This window comes from Leuciscus leuciscus (genome assembly GCF_965113295.1).
Source record: "Leuciscus leuciscus genome assembly, chromosome: 1".
NCBI classification, from domain to species: domain Eukaryota; kingdom Metazoa; phylum Chordata; class Actinopteri; order Cypriniformes; family Leuciscidae; genus Leuciscus; species Leuciscus leuciscus.
In genome coordinates, this window is record NC_138725.1 from 53,700,047 (window position 1) to 53,713,818 (window position 13,772).

Sequence of the window (13,772 nt, forward strand, 5' to 3'; positions counted from 1 at the left end):
CAACCTAGGGGTGTTTCGCTTCACAAAAGCTCTTTTATTACAAAGATAGTCAAGCGAGGAAAAAACTTTGGCTGCATTGCCCCAGCAACAGCGTAGAGTAAACTAAAAATGGAAAGTTCGGCAAGACAAGTTTTACCTGCAAGTTTAAAAAGCCTTGAAGGTTGTTTAGTCCTTAAGTTCTTGGAACTTCAGCACTATTTCCAGATCACTCAAGTGCATTAAGTACAAAATTAGTTCCAATTTAGCAGACTTTAAGTATAACAATTTAGTATACCAACAATACAATTGTAGGGTATTTATATTAAGTACATAAATATGTAAACGTATTTGTAGTATACTTAGCATAAAATAAATGTATTTCAAATACATTTTGGTGTATTTATTTTTCAATAGGGATGTTTTTGCTAACACTTTTATTTATTTTAAAAAGTGTCTGATTACAGAGAGGCCGGACCCCGGCCCTCCAGTTGCATCCTAAATGCAGACAGTCAGGAAGTATCAGTAGTCTCCGAGAGGAATTGTTAGTGCGAGTAAATCAAGGAGTGTTTGTATGTATGTGTGAGAGAGTGCTGTGTACATGCATGCGCTTATGATCTTATAGTGTCTGTGTGTACTTAACATCTGATTGGATGAGGATCACTGAATACTTATGACTTGTTTTCTCATGCACACTCGAGGTTTCAAAGTGCCCGCAAGTGTGAGTTGTTCACACGTCTGCATATGCGCGTACTGTCGTGCAGTCCCGCACGTCATCTTTCATCCCGATCCGTAACATCTCTGTGGAAAAGCCCCGCCGACTCCGAGGCTGAGCGCAAAAACTTTATGACACATGCGAGAAGAGGATCTCTCCTCTACCATCAGCAGCCCCATCATTCCCAATCACATCCCATCAGATCTCATCCAGCCCTGCAGTCTTTCACAGACCACTCGAATACGGCCACGCACAGATCATGTCATTGGCAGACGGCAGCGTAACTCGAGTGTGTAAAAATAAAGTGTGAAAGTAAAATGGAGGTCGGGATTAATTTGCTGCGATACGTGATGTGACCTGTATGGAGAAGGGCAGGAGTCGCGCCGGCTTCTGTTAGGCCCTGCTCGCCCCTCTCGGCTCGCTTAGCCATGGGTAGAGTATCGACTGCAACCATCGATTTACCTGTACAAACATTCAGCCTCAAACCCCACATAGAATATTTCAATAACCTGGGGGGCTTCTCTCCCCCGAGCCTACACATAAATCAGCCACTACACAGCCAACACAAAGCAGGAGAGTTAGCATACTATTAGTCATGTCTCTGACATCGCGCGAGCTTTGTGCAAACGTGGAGGAGTGTGTGTGTGGGATGTGGGCACGTGACGTCAACACCTCATTCATTGGCTTAAATGGCTGCACTGTTTGCAGATGGCTAAGCATCTTCCTTAATGTTGAGATTAAATTAATTGTTTATGTTTGGAGTCACAGAGCCTGCAATTATGGACGTGTACAAATTAAAATATTGAAATAAATTTTTTCTTATGCATTTAAATTCTTTTTATATGTTTCTTGAATCGTGGCAATGGATAATTTATTGCATTTATGTATGTTTTATACATTTTTATTAAATGTGTATGGAAGCGTGTTGTCAAGTTAAAATAGTTTGTAATCGTATCTCATAAGATTAGGTAAAGTTGTGAAGTTTAAGCCTGCTATATAGTGTTAAATATATTTTGGTAGTGGACTTTTTAAGTGGGTGAGTGTCATAACGTTGCACAGCGAGCACATTTATTTATGTAAAAGTCTTGGCTCAGTGCATCTCTGAGGCTGTTTTACTTGGATTCAGCATGGCAGTTTGAAACCCCAGGACCAGAGCAATAATGGGAGACAAGGTGGGGATGAAAATGAAGCTGAGCACACAATCCTTACACCAAAGATCAGACGAATAAAGCATGCAGAAAGTCTGAAGATCCTCTTTGAGGTTACGGAATCGATAAATAATGGAAAGAAAAGTTAAAACGAGTTGTAACACAGACCTTATTGTGGTGAGTACCGACAGATGCATTTTTGCTGCCCATAGTGAAGCAACAGAATAAAAAAAACATGTCAGCCTCACTCCCATGTGACTGCCTAAAAATAAAATATTGCTACGCGTCACATTACATTAGCACAACAGAGCTTAATTCTTCCTAGAAAAAGATACACTATAAACATTGAGTAAAATATTTATTTAGTAACAATGTGCTTGATGTCAACTTGTAAAAATGTTGCCTGTTTATTTATTTCTATTTTTAGGCAGAACCCCCCAAAAAATAATCACCTGAATGTTTTGATGCATGGATTGAAACATTTGTTGCCTGGAAAAACAGCCACGCAATGCATCATGGATTCAGGGGACATTTTAGATACACAAACATGCTGATGGTGTAAAACATGGTATCAATAACAAAATAAAAACCTAACAAACAGACGCAGCACCTGCTACAAGTTTCCTTGCAGTCATCTTGAGTGACAAGCAGTGTGAACTTTCTGTCTCTCAGTGAAGGACATCTGGCACATTTACTCCAAGAGCAGATCTGGAAAAAAAAAAAAGTCCTGCGGGTGTTTTGTGCTCTGTAATTTTTGGTCAGAAAATTGACCTGTAGATTAGTATCGAGGATGTGCAAGTGCCACTAGAAACTCCACTCGCACCAAAGAGTCCATGTTCTCAAATCCTTGCTTTTTTCATTTCTATATTATTAGACATTCTTGCAGACTCAGTATACATATCTCAATTTGATCATTAAAGATTTATGTGCATGCTTCAACATTAATATAATCAGTGTTATTATTATTATTATTATTATTTAAAATGTTAATTCAAATTTTGTACGCTCCGAGATCCCTAGTCAGTGTCTTTATTAATAAAGCGTTAAATTAGTTTTATAAGTCATGTCAGGGTCATCTTGTCTTCATAATTACAATTACATACTTAAACCATCTGATAGCCTTTAACTAACTTCTATTTTGGAATTAACGCTCCATCTTAGCCTGCGAAGACATAGAAAGTGCCTGCTGTTCAACATAAATTCATCCTTATGCTGAGCAGAGATTTAAGTATGTATGGTTTTTCTTTTTCCCCGTAATGTTTGCATAATCAGAGTCTTTCCCCAATGGTGACGACTGCTGTAGAGTCTGTGTGGAGTTTATGTTAGCTCGCTCACTGTCTGTGCTGATGATAAGGTACTTAGCCGACTGCTGAGCCTAGTTAACGCACTGTACGGCTCTGTGTGAGGAACGTATGGCCCAGTTATTGGATTTAGTTACATTTCATTAACATCATCTCAACGCTGAGGATCAGGAGCGTTATGTGTTACTTGCACCATTGATCTCGCTGTTTCACACCAAGATAACTTGATCGTCAAATATTTTTTGATATATTGCTCACTGAATGCCAGAGGCTATTTTATATAGTTTCCTGTTTTCAGTGATACACAAACATTTTATTGATGTCTTGTTTTGGAAAAACTCCACTTTCCTTAACTGCAGTACTCTTGTCTCAGCTGAAATAGTGCAGCCACCCAGTGTGGTAGCCGGTAACCGCCACTAAAATTAATTGTCACAATTTTATTATAGGGGAAACAATAACAGCTCAACATACACACTGTTGTAGTGCCAGTGCATCTGTCAATGGCAATCTGCCCGACCAATAATTACCATTTTTCATCATAGGTCCACATGTTTTGTTGTATAACAGCAGATGAATGGGTTATCTCTGGGGTTTTGCTTACACGGCAGAATCCTTTATTTGAGCGGCCCCCCTTGTCTGCGGCGTGCCACCTCAAACATCTCCCTCTAAAAGGAATAAACACAGTTGCTGGACTGAACTCTGAAGTAAAAATAGAATGAGCTTTTTTTTCTTTCTCCGCATCAGCTGGCAGACATGTGGGGGTAGAGTATGTTCACGTTTCCACTGCTTTCCTTCAAATCTCTCGCCGCAGTATGTGTATTGTTCGTGATGGGATCTTAGATGTAATGCTGAGGCATCACCTTTCTATTCCAGTTGATATCATAGAAGGTTTTGTAGCTGAAACAAGGAGGCCATGTCACTGGCCTCAGAATCCATACTAGTGTCTAATCCTAAAATTGGATTTTCCCTCAGGAGGAAGCAGTGCACTGCAACTGCTCTATGTGGCTGTGTACAGTATATGTGCTAAACGTAAGATATGTGCATGGTTGAGTATTATCATTAAGAGGTTAAAGGTGATGTGTCTTTTTTTTTTTCATTTCACACCTTAAAGGAGAACTCGGTAACTCTAGCGAACTCTAGTCACACCCTACAGCTGTGGGGGGGGCGTATATTTCACCACACAGTCGTAAAAAACTCATTTGCGGCGGCCTCCTCCCCCTCTCTACCGCTGCTCATGTGCGTTTGTTTTGATCGGAGCAAGCCAACTGTATCGCGTGGAGCTATGTCTACCGAGGTGGGTAATCTGGTAATACATCATACATGCGTGTGTGTTTATGTCGAATTGCCGTAAAGCAATTTGTGTTTCGCGCTCGTTCTCGTTCTAGTTCTCGCTTCTCACGAGACTTCCAATTTCTAACTTGCCGGGACGGTAGTGTTGCAAGTTGCAAGGTTGGTTTTCCGCCTGGGAACGCTGGGGGGAGCGGGGAAAGTCACCAATATCACCAGAACAGGTTGTTTAACCATCCAAAAGATTTCTAGACAGTTTTATTAAGTTAAAAAAGTTACCAAGTTCTCCTTTAAGGCAGTGGTTCTCAACCGAAAGCCCGTTATATAACAGAACTATAAACTAAGTAAATGACTTTCCTGTAGCTCAAACAGTAGAGCGTTGGTGCTTGCAACGCCAAGGTCATGGGTTCGATTCCCAGGAAAGCAAGAACTGATAAGAATGTAAATGTGTACCTTGAAATGCAATGTAAGTCGCTTTGGATAAAAGCGTCTGCCAAATGCATAAATGTAAATTAACTTGAAACTTCTGGTATCACAAAAGGAATTGTGGTTTACCTATGCTTTCCCAGTTTCTGTTAAATGTGTGACCCTGGACCACAAAGGTCACAAGTCGCACGGGTATATTTGTGGCAATAGCCAACAATACATTGTATGGGTCAAAATTATCGATTTTTCTTTTATGCCAAAAATCATTAGGATATTAAGTAAAGATCATGTTCCATGAAGATATTTAGTAAATTTTCTACCTTTAATATATAAAACATTTATTTTTGTGAGTGGATGCAGCACAGTCGCGAACGTAAATGGACAATTTTAAAGGCGATTTTCTTAATGTTTCGATTTTTTTTTTTTTGCGCCCGCAGATTCCAGATTTCCAAATTGTTGTATCTCAATCAAATATTGTCCTATCATCATAACAAACAATACATCAATGACAAGCTTATTTATCCAGCTTTCATATGATGTATAAATCTCAATTTCATAAAAATGACCCATGTGACTGGTTTTGTGGTCCAGGGTCACATATATTATAGTCAATATATATATGAACTAATATATTATTAGGAGAAACTAGAAGTGAAAGAAACGGTATGTTCTTCAATAAAAACAATAGGTATAGAGGGGAAAAGAAACATCTTGATGATTATTTTGTGTTTAGCATTTTAATTAAGTTAAGATTGCCTTATATATTAATAATATTACAGTTTTTAAAAATTGCTTACAATTTCTGAAACTATGGCTCCATTTCTCAAAACTCTAAAAACAAAACCACAAAACGCACCCACAACATGCAACACATCTCTTGCAAAAGCAAACACTATTTTAACTCTTCCAAAAATTGTTTGTGCATACAGTTTTTTAAAAATGCTTGCACTTTTAGTAGTGGTACTTGAGGCCCACTTAGCGAAGGCATTCACTTATGTACCTAATCTTCAGACCAAGTCTGCAAAACTGTAAGCACAATATCTTCTTTACACTCAGTTTGCAATTGTATGACAATGTCAAACTACACACGGATGTGAAAAATTTAAAACACTACTATGTCTTTTGCTTGTTCAGTGTGCTGTGGAGTTTGTCATAGCACTCACACGTACATGTATATGTGAACAAATACACTGTATATACAGTATGTATGCATAATTGATAAAACTTTACAGTTTTTGAACTGAACTGAATCAACACCGAACTGACTTGAGCTGAATAATGTCACTATTGGCTTGTTAGAGCTGCTTTACTGCAAAATTTAATTTTGTTACTATTGTAAAGCTGCTTTGAAACGATCTGTATTGTGTAAAGTGCTATAAAAATAAAGGTGACTTGACTTGCACATTCAGTGTATTTACAAAATAAACAGAAAATTCAGGGGTGAAAAATGTATTTGCTTCTCAGAACACTGAGTTTTGGATCAAATTAGGTATATTTACACTAAACCGAAACTCAAGGGTGTAAAATAAATAATTTCTTCCTGAAAACATTGAGTTTTGATTTCTAAGTAAACAAATTATGTATAAGTGTTTTCATACATGGTCATTGGGTGTAGGTAATCTGTAAATGAATGTGGCATTTAAATGGCAGTGTTTTCCAAATGAAACAAGAACTGTGTTTAGCATTTTGCAAAAAGTTTGTTTTACAATTGCAAACGGTGTAAAGCAGATAATGTGCTTACAGTTTTGCAGTCTTGGTCTCACGATGCATGTAACTAAGCGACAGAGCTGTCCGTTAAAGATGCATTTATGACGAAGTAGCTTTTAGGCCCATTCACTCCAAGGAGGCTAAATATAACTATAAGCATTGTAACTCTGTGAGAATAGTCTATACCACAGCTCTACTACACATAGCGATAGCGACGCAGAGCAACGATATCGTTGGAGTCACTTTCAGGATGATTTTCCCCTGCTGATGAATGATAAAAACATTGACAACCAATCAGAATCCACCAGCATTTAATGAGCTAGTGCATTTAAAGTGGAAGATGACATTATCCAAGGCATTATTCATTGGTGTGGTGTGCTAATATACTTATCGTTATAGTTATCTTTTTTGGTGTGAGCAAGCGGATTAACCATTATAAAATTTTAAAAAAGTGTGACCACCAACATCAGCCATTTCACTGTTCTCCACCATTGAGAGCTCCCCTCCCATTATCTCACCGGATATTAAAACCGTCATCGTTGTAGTTGTAGGACATCCAGGTATTTTCTGTATACCTGTACCTATAATCTGTAGTGTTTAATGTGTGTGTGTGTGTGTGTGTGTGTGTGTGTGTGTGTGTGTGTGTGTGAGAGAGAGAGAGAGAGAGAGAGAGAGACTGTGTCTGTCTGACTGTTTAAAAAGCACTATGTGATGGAGTGATATCCATCCTTGAGAGTGATATCACTGTAGAAGACAATTTGGTGTTTAGAGAAAGTTTGGTGAAAAGTAACCATGGTAAATCTGTGCTAAGATTTGAAACAGAGAATGAGGCTGAGACCCTCCTGGATGCTGATGCAGAACGTAGGCTAAAGGGTTAATATGTTTCAGTGCAGCAGGTTAACCTTTCTTCAGGCTTAGAGGCCAGCGGCATATTTACACACCTACTGGACACAGACAGAGACAGACTGAGCACAGAGACAGGAGTGTGTGGGAGAGGGAGAGAGTGTTCGTAGAATGGAAGAGAGGATAAAGGCAATCAGTGGGGTTTAACATGTTAATGGACAGACACAAATCATTTGATAAAGGGCTCAAGGTGGGTTGAGAATTCGAGTGTGTGTGAGGCAGTGACCACAACAGGATCAAAGTGACTGGCGTGCACACTGCAAACACATTTCATGTGCCAACCATTCAAATCACATTTCCCAACAGGCTCACAGCTGACTCAGTTTCCTGTCATCACTGTCATTTTGGACTCCATTTCCCATCAACATCACAGCAGATGCTATCTCCTATTACAGCCATTTAATTGGCAGTTGGCACTTTGAGCTAATTGTAGGTCTTGTCAATCATGCATGAAGATGACACAACACAGATAGATAAAATAAGGTGACCGTAATTTCAAGGATGATGTTTTAATAATTACTTCTTGGTGAGCGCTCTTGCCCTTTTCTTTTGTCTCACAAAATGCAACTTTACGAACGAGTGTGATGAGATTCTGCAAACATCAGGGACTGAGCCCATGATCCATTTTAAACATCAGATGTAACCTGGTTAAGTCATGCTGTTAAATGCATAACCTCCTTGCAAATGAATGCAGGTACGTTTCCCCTTTGCCCACATTGAACTGTTTTCTAAAAGTGTATATACCGGTACCATTAGTTTTATGAAATCATTATTATGCAAACAACAGTATAATGTTCGTTATATTATAAATATTTATGAATCTCTAAATGTCCATAAAAGAAATAAAATGTTTAATTGGGTATATTTGCAGCAGGATTCTTGCTCCACACATTTAGAAAGACAGCTCCATTAATGAATCTGACATCGTTTTATTTTTTTTATTTGTTAACATGCTTAAGAAATGCCAATGTAATATTTCAAATATTCCAAGTCATTGAGAAAAAGACCTGAATTTAAATCACATATATACGGAATCTTCTCCTCTTGTGGTGGTGATGGCGCAATGGATAAAACACATGCCTTTGGTGTGTGTTTTATCCGGTCTAAATCAAATCATTTAGACCGGGTTTGAATCCACTGTAAGACACCAATGTGTCCCTGAGCAAGACACTTAACCCCTAGTTGTTCCAGAGGCGTACGACCTCTGACGTATATAGCAATTGTAAGTCGCTTTGGATAAAAGCGTCAGATAAATGTAAATGTAAATGTCTTGTGAGCAGTTAACCTGAGAACCACTGCGACTGGATCAGTCGTTGAGCTGAGAAGAATCAGAACCAGATCAGTCTTGTAAGTGAACAAATCATTTAGACCGGTTTTGTGAAATGAGTCAACAGATTCAAAATAAAAGATTTTCACATAAAACTATCATATTCAGAATACTTGGAATGTAATGTAGAATTGAATGGACAACGTTTATACATACAAAAATTGTTAACCAAAAACAGTTTGCTTTGTGGTACTAGAACATCTAAGTTTATTAAATTCAAAAATATTTTTAACATCAATGAATCAACCAACATTTATTAGGTTACATCAGCAAAATTGAATGAAGGGTTAAATCTGGTAGAAATAGATTCTTAAGGCAATGGTTCTCAACCTTTTTGGCTTGAAGGTCCCACATTTTCCAATACAATATTCATTCGCTAAGATATTTCTGCTGTAATTATGACAAAGCTGCTTGTTTTCAAACTTTCTTTTTTCCATTAACAGGGCTTATTAATTTTATATATTTAATTAAACACCATTCATTTTGTGATTCCAGAAGTTATGTTCTGTATTCCAGAACTATTTGCAATAGAACTACAGAACAAAGATTTCCGTTTACATCTTGATTTTTTAGCATGTGATTTTAGATTCTTATTAACATATTAAACTAACATAACTCTAATTTATTCATTTAAATACTTCTAAGTCATCTTGAGTCCCTCTTGGAAGTTTGCTGCGGGCCCGTAGTGGGCCCCGGCCCCCTGGTTGAGAACCACTGCTGAAAGGAGACAACTACAGGTCAACTTCACAGCTTCAGTGGGTATTCATTTAATCATTAATATTTTCCACATTTATGTAGTTTTTTTCTACAAAAATTCTACTAAAACAACATAAGTTCCGGGGCTACTGAAAACAAATTTGGGGCTAGTGGGGAGTGTGGACTGGTTACCCACCTGGTTACCAGCAGGTGCAGTAGGGAACAACTGATGCAGGTATTGCTGCAGGTAGCTGTGACCGTATTAGTGATGCTTCAGTTGCAGTGTTTATAGAAGAGGGCCTGGGGCATGGCTTCCTGTTACATGACAGCCCTACAAATGGCTTTTGCCCATAACGGCATGCTAATGCTTACAGTAAAACACTGGTTATGGTCACTGAAGCAGCAGCAGGGGACGTCACATTTGTTCTCCTGACTGGAGAGTGTGTGTGCGTGTGTGTGTGTGTGTGTGTGTGTGTGTGTGTGTGTGTTTTTGAGCTTGGGTTCATCACCTTGTATTTGTGCTTATTAAAGAGAGTCTGCAAATATTCTCATGCAGGAATCATAATTCATTAATTCAGTTTGCACTAAATCTAAATTTAGGATAAGTTAGGAAAGATCCTGCATCTTTAGAACATGTAAGAATACATTTGCAAAGAGAAAAGATTGTCTTAACAGATAAGGACATGTGCAGACTTTCATTTCCATCCATATGCATGCAAATCAATCTTTGCACATGTAAAGAAATTTTAGAATTAGAAAGTTTAACTTTGGTGAACTCTTGACTAAACTGCATAATCATATAGTGGACAGATATTTTACCATTAGACTCTTGACGTACAAATAATGCAACAAAGTAGAGTAGATTTTAACGATTTCAATTATTGTATGGTGTTCATAAGTATTATTATTATTGACAAGAAAATGCATAGAGTGTGGCATCATATCCAGTGGCAGATATTCGTTGCAGGGTCTGAAGGCATTTCTTGTTTTCAAAGTTTCATGTGACCTTTAAAAATGAACAAAAAATAACATAACACAAATGTATGTGCATACACACTTGTCTGGTGGAAATTTTGTCTGTGAGTTTGTATTGTCAATGTACTACTGTATTGTGTATTTCATTGAGTGTTCAAACAAATTTTATCGACTCCCAATCTCACACACACACACACACACAAAAACAGGAGTAGTTATTTCTCTCTCTACCTGTTTTATATTCATTCCTTTGTGTAGTCTTCCTTGCATCTCTCCCATCTTCCGTGTGCTCTTGTTGTTTTTGATGCACCTATGTTGTCGTTCTCCTCTTTCTATCTCTCTCTCTGTTTCATATTCATCCCTTTCTATTAAGCCTTCCTCATGCTGCTCTCTCTGGGAGAAATTATTAATATTAATGTTTCTCCCTCTCCTCTCTTTCCTCACCCTCTATCTCATCCTCTTAACATTTCCTTCTCTCTATATCTGTTCCTTACTGTCTGTCTCTCGCTCACATTTCACTTGGATCTCTCTCTCTCTCTCTGTCTCAGTATTCATCTATTAGTGTTGATGATTCTCTTCTATCCCTGCAGCTGTACAGTCATCTATCAGTTTAATAATCTCTCCATCCTTCTGCCTTCTGCCCTGCTCTCTCTCGCTCCATATCCTGTCTCTCTTCCTCTCTTATTTTTCACTGCGCCGAGTGTAAAATCCTGTGTTAAATGAACATGCATGTCAGAGTACGATAATTAGGGCCATCATCATTAGTAATGGCCTGTGTCTCATTGGATACCCTTATTTAAGGTTACTGGAGTCTAAATAACCTGCAGTGAGAGAGCTGAGCCCCCTTGCATGGGGTTCGTGTTGAATTAGCAATCCATCAGCTGTAGCACATTGCACCAGTTAATGCTGCTCTAAGACCCCATGAGCCTCAAGTCTATGGGCGAGTATGGACATAAAGATTAGTACCATAGTTCACACGTGCAGTATTATTGCAGAAAAGCACAAGGGATCTAAGCACATACATCTGGTAAAGGTGAGTAAGTGTAGCCAGATATGTTCTGTCAGACTGTGTATTGCATACAGCCAGGGTCCAGAATTAACACTCGCCAAAAATACAAGTAAAATTGTGGTTTCGGTGATATATTTTTTGTTAATCACTAGCAACATAATACACGGTTTAAATTAAAAGGACGGTACCAACACTAATGTAAGTGATGAAGACGATTCAAAAGTAATCATTTAGACGCGACGGAAGATTTGATTAAAAATCGCAAGTAAAAAAAAAGAAAGAAAAGAAACGTACACATATATTAATCATTCCCAATAAGTTCAATAGGATGCATTTAGAAAATAGCTTTTAACTAACCCTAATGCTGTGTTGAAAACCCTGTAACACCTTTGATGTTCCTGGTCAAAAATGACCGGCCTTTTAAAAATTGCATGTAAATCTCTCATTATGCTCTATTATCACCAAATATTGGATTACATTTTTTTTGTCAACTTGTTTTCTTTCAATTAGGACAGGTTTTGTATTTCTTTTTGGAACTGATTGATCGGGCCTCATTTATCTGAGCTTTTTCCCCCCTCAAAATCTACGGTGCATAAGCTCAGATCAATGAGACCTACGATCAATGAGTTCCAAAAAGAAATACAAAACCTGTCCTAATTGAAAGAAAACAAATTGACAAAAAGATTGAATCCAATATTTGGTGATAATAGAGCATAACAAGAGATTTAAAAGCAATTTTTCTATAGGCTGGTCATTTTGGACCGGGAACACCACAAGTTTAACAAGGTGGGAAAAAATCCCCGAAAAGTATAAAAAATTATCCCCAATTTTTGAGAAGTAGTCATACCCTGTGTGAGCAAAGTCAGTAAGTTTTAATTCAATGTGATAACATTATCTAACATTTTTGGGGAAAAGAATATCCTCTCCAGGTCAAAATGACTCACACGACATAAGGGCTAAAGCGTTTATAAATATATATATATATATATATACACTGCCAAACTCCAGGTGGCAATACATTTGTGAAATATCCTTTACATTATGCTTGACAGATGTCATAAATTTGAATTCTAGGGTGTTTTAGGTTGGTTACAATATACATAACATGAATACCTATCAAGAGGATCATTAATATGCACAGAGAGACAATAATCCATTACAAATATACAGTAGTTGAGTTTTCCAGACGAGAGAAGGAAACACCTTTAGTCCTTGCATCCCTAAAAACTATTTTTGTCCCTGTCAACTTGATGCATTCATTTTCTTCAACATTCATTTGATTGCAAGTAATTATTATGTGGCATTTTAGCTATTATGCAAACCTTAAATATTTGACTCTGTAAGAGTAACAAAACATGGCTTTCTTCTTTTTCTCTCTTTTGCAGTAAAACATGTATTCATCACAAAGCGGCCTGTCACATTAGAGGACCTGTTTAGGCAAAGATGACACAACTTATGTAATTGTATCTGGATGAAAAAAAAACAAGGACAAAACACTCCACCAACCAAGGAGACTGAACATTTCGACTGAAAAATGCAGAAGTGACATCCGTTGCGGGAGGAAGCTGCAACATTTAAAGAGACAGCATTCAAGAGCCATTGGAATCAGCCTATCATCCTCTTTGGAATACAGGAAGGGTCATGACCCAGTTGCCATGCGCATCACCACGGTGACCAGCCTTCCTAGTCCCTCCCCCCTCCTCCTCTTATTGGTTCATCTGCTGTTGCGGCTCATCCTCCCAGGCCAAGACGCAGTCGGAGCCGCCTCCACCTGTCCCACGCCGTGCAGTTGTTCTAATCAAGCCAGTCGAGTGATCTGTACAAGACGAAACTTAGAAGAGGTGCCAGACAGTATATCCAACAACACACGATACCTCAACTTACAGGAGAACTCGATACAGGTAAATACTGACCACAGCATTCTTTTCCCATTAGGCTTTGGGAAAGGATGTTTATGTGTTTGTTTGTTTCTTAGCTTTATTGAGTATCAGTTTCACTAATGTAGCTTGAACACTGAGTTGTGTTTACACTAATGGCTCAGCCATGCTCAAATATTGAGGTTTCAGTGTGAAGTCAGGCATTAAGATGACCTACTTTGAGTGTGAAGGTTTAGATTTATTCTCAAGATAACCGCAAATTTACGGCTAACCCTGGCACTGAAAGTGTTAACCAAAAAACAAGCCTATTAAAAATGAGGAACAATAATGCTTTTCATCAAGCCTCCATTTAAGCATAAAAATTCTGATTTGGTTTGTTGTGTCCTCGAGCCCCACTTGAAATGATTAAAAATCTAAAAATGTTT

General features: G+C 38.1%; 1 protein-coding gene across 5 annotated transcripts in view; it reads left to right on the forward strand.

The window, feature by feature from the left end:
* The window catches only part of lrrc4ba (leucine rich repeat containing 4Ba), a 41,406-nt gene that overhangs the window by 12,914 nt on the left and 14,720 nt on the right, over positions 1-13,772 (forward strand). For 3 of the 5 annotated variants that reach the window (XM_082142393.1, XM_082142392.1, XM_082142394.1), the window contains one exon: positions 12,856-13,371. In XM_082142393.1, coding sequence (XP_081998519.1) covers positions 13,126-13,371 — 246 coding nt within the window. In that variant the 5' untranslated portion in view covers positions 12,856-13,125. Of the gene's footprint in view, positions 1-6,320; positions 8,162-8,740; positions 8,811-8,845; positions 9,546-12,855; positions 13,372-13,772 lie in introns of those variants that run through there. The other 2 variants (XM_082142395.1, XM_082142396.1) reach the window with 2 other exon arrangements.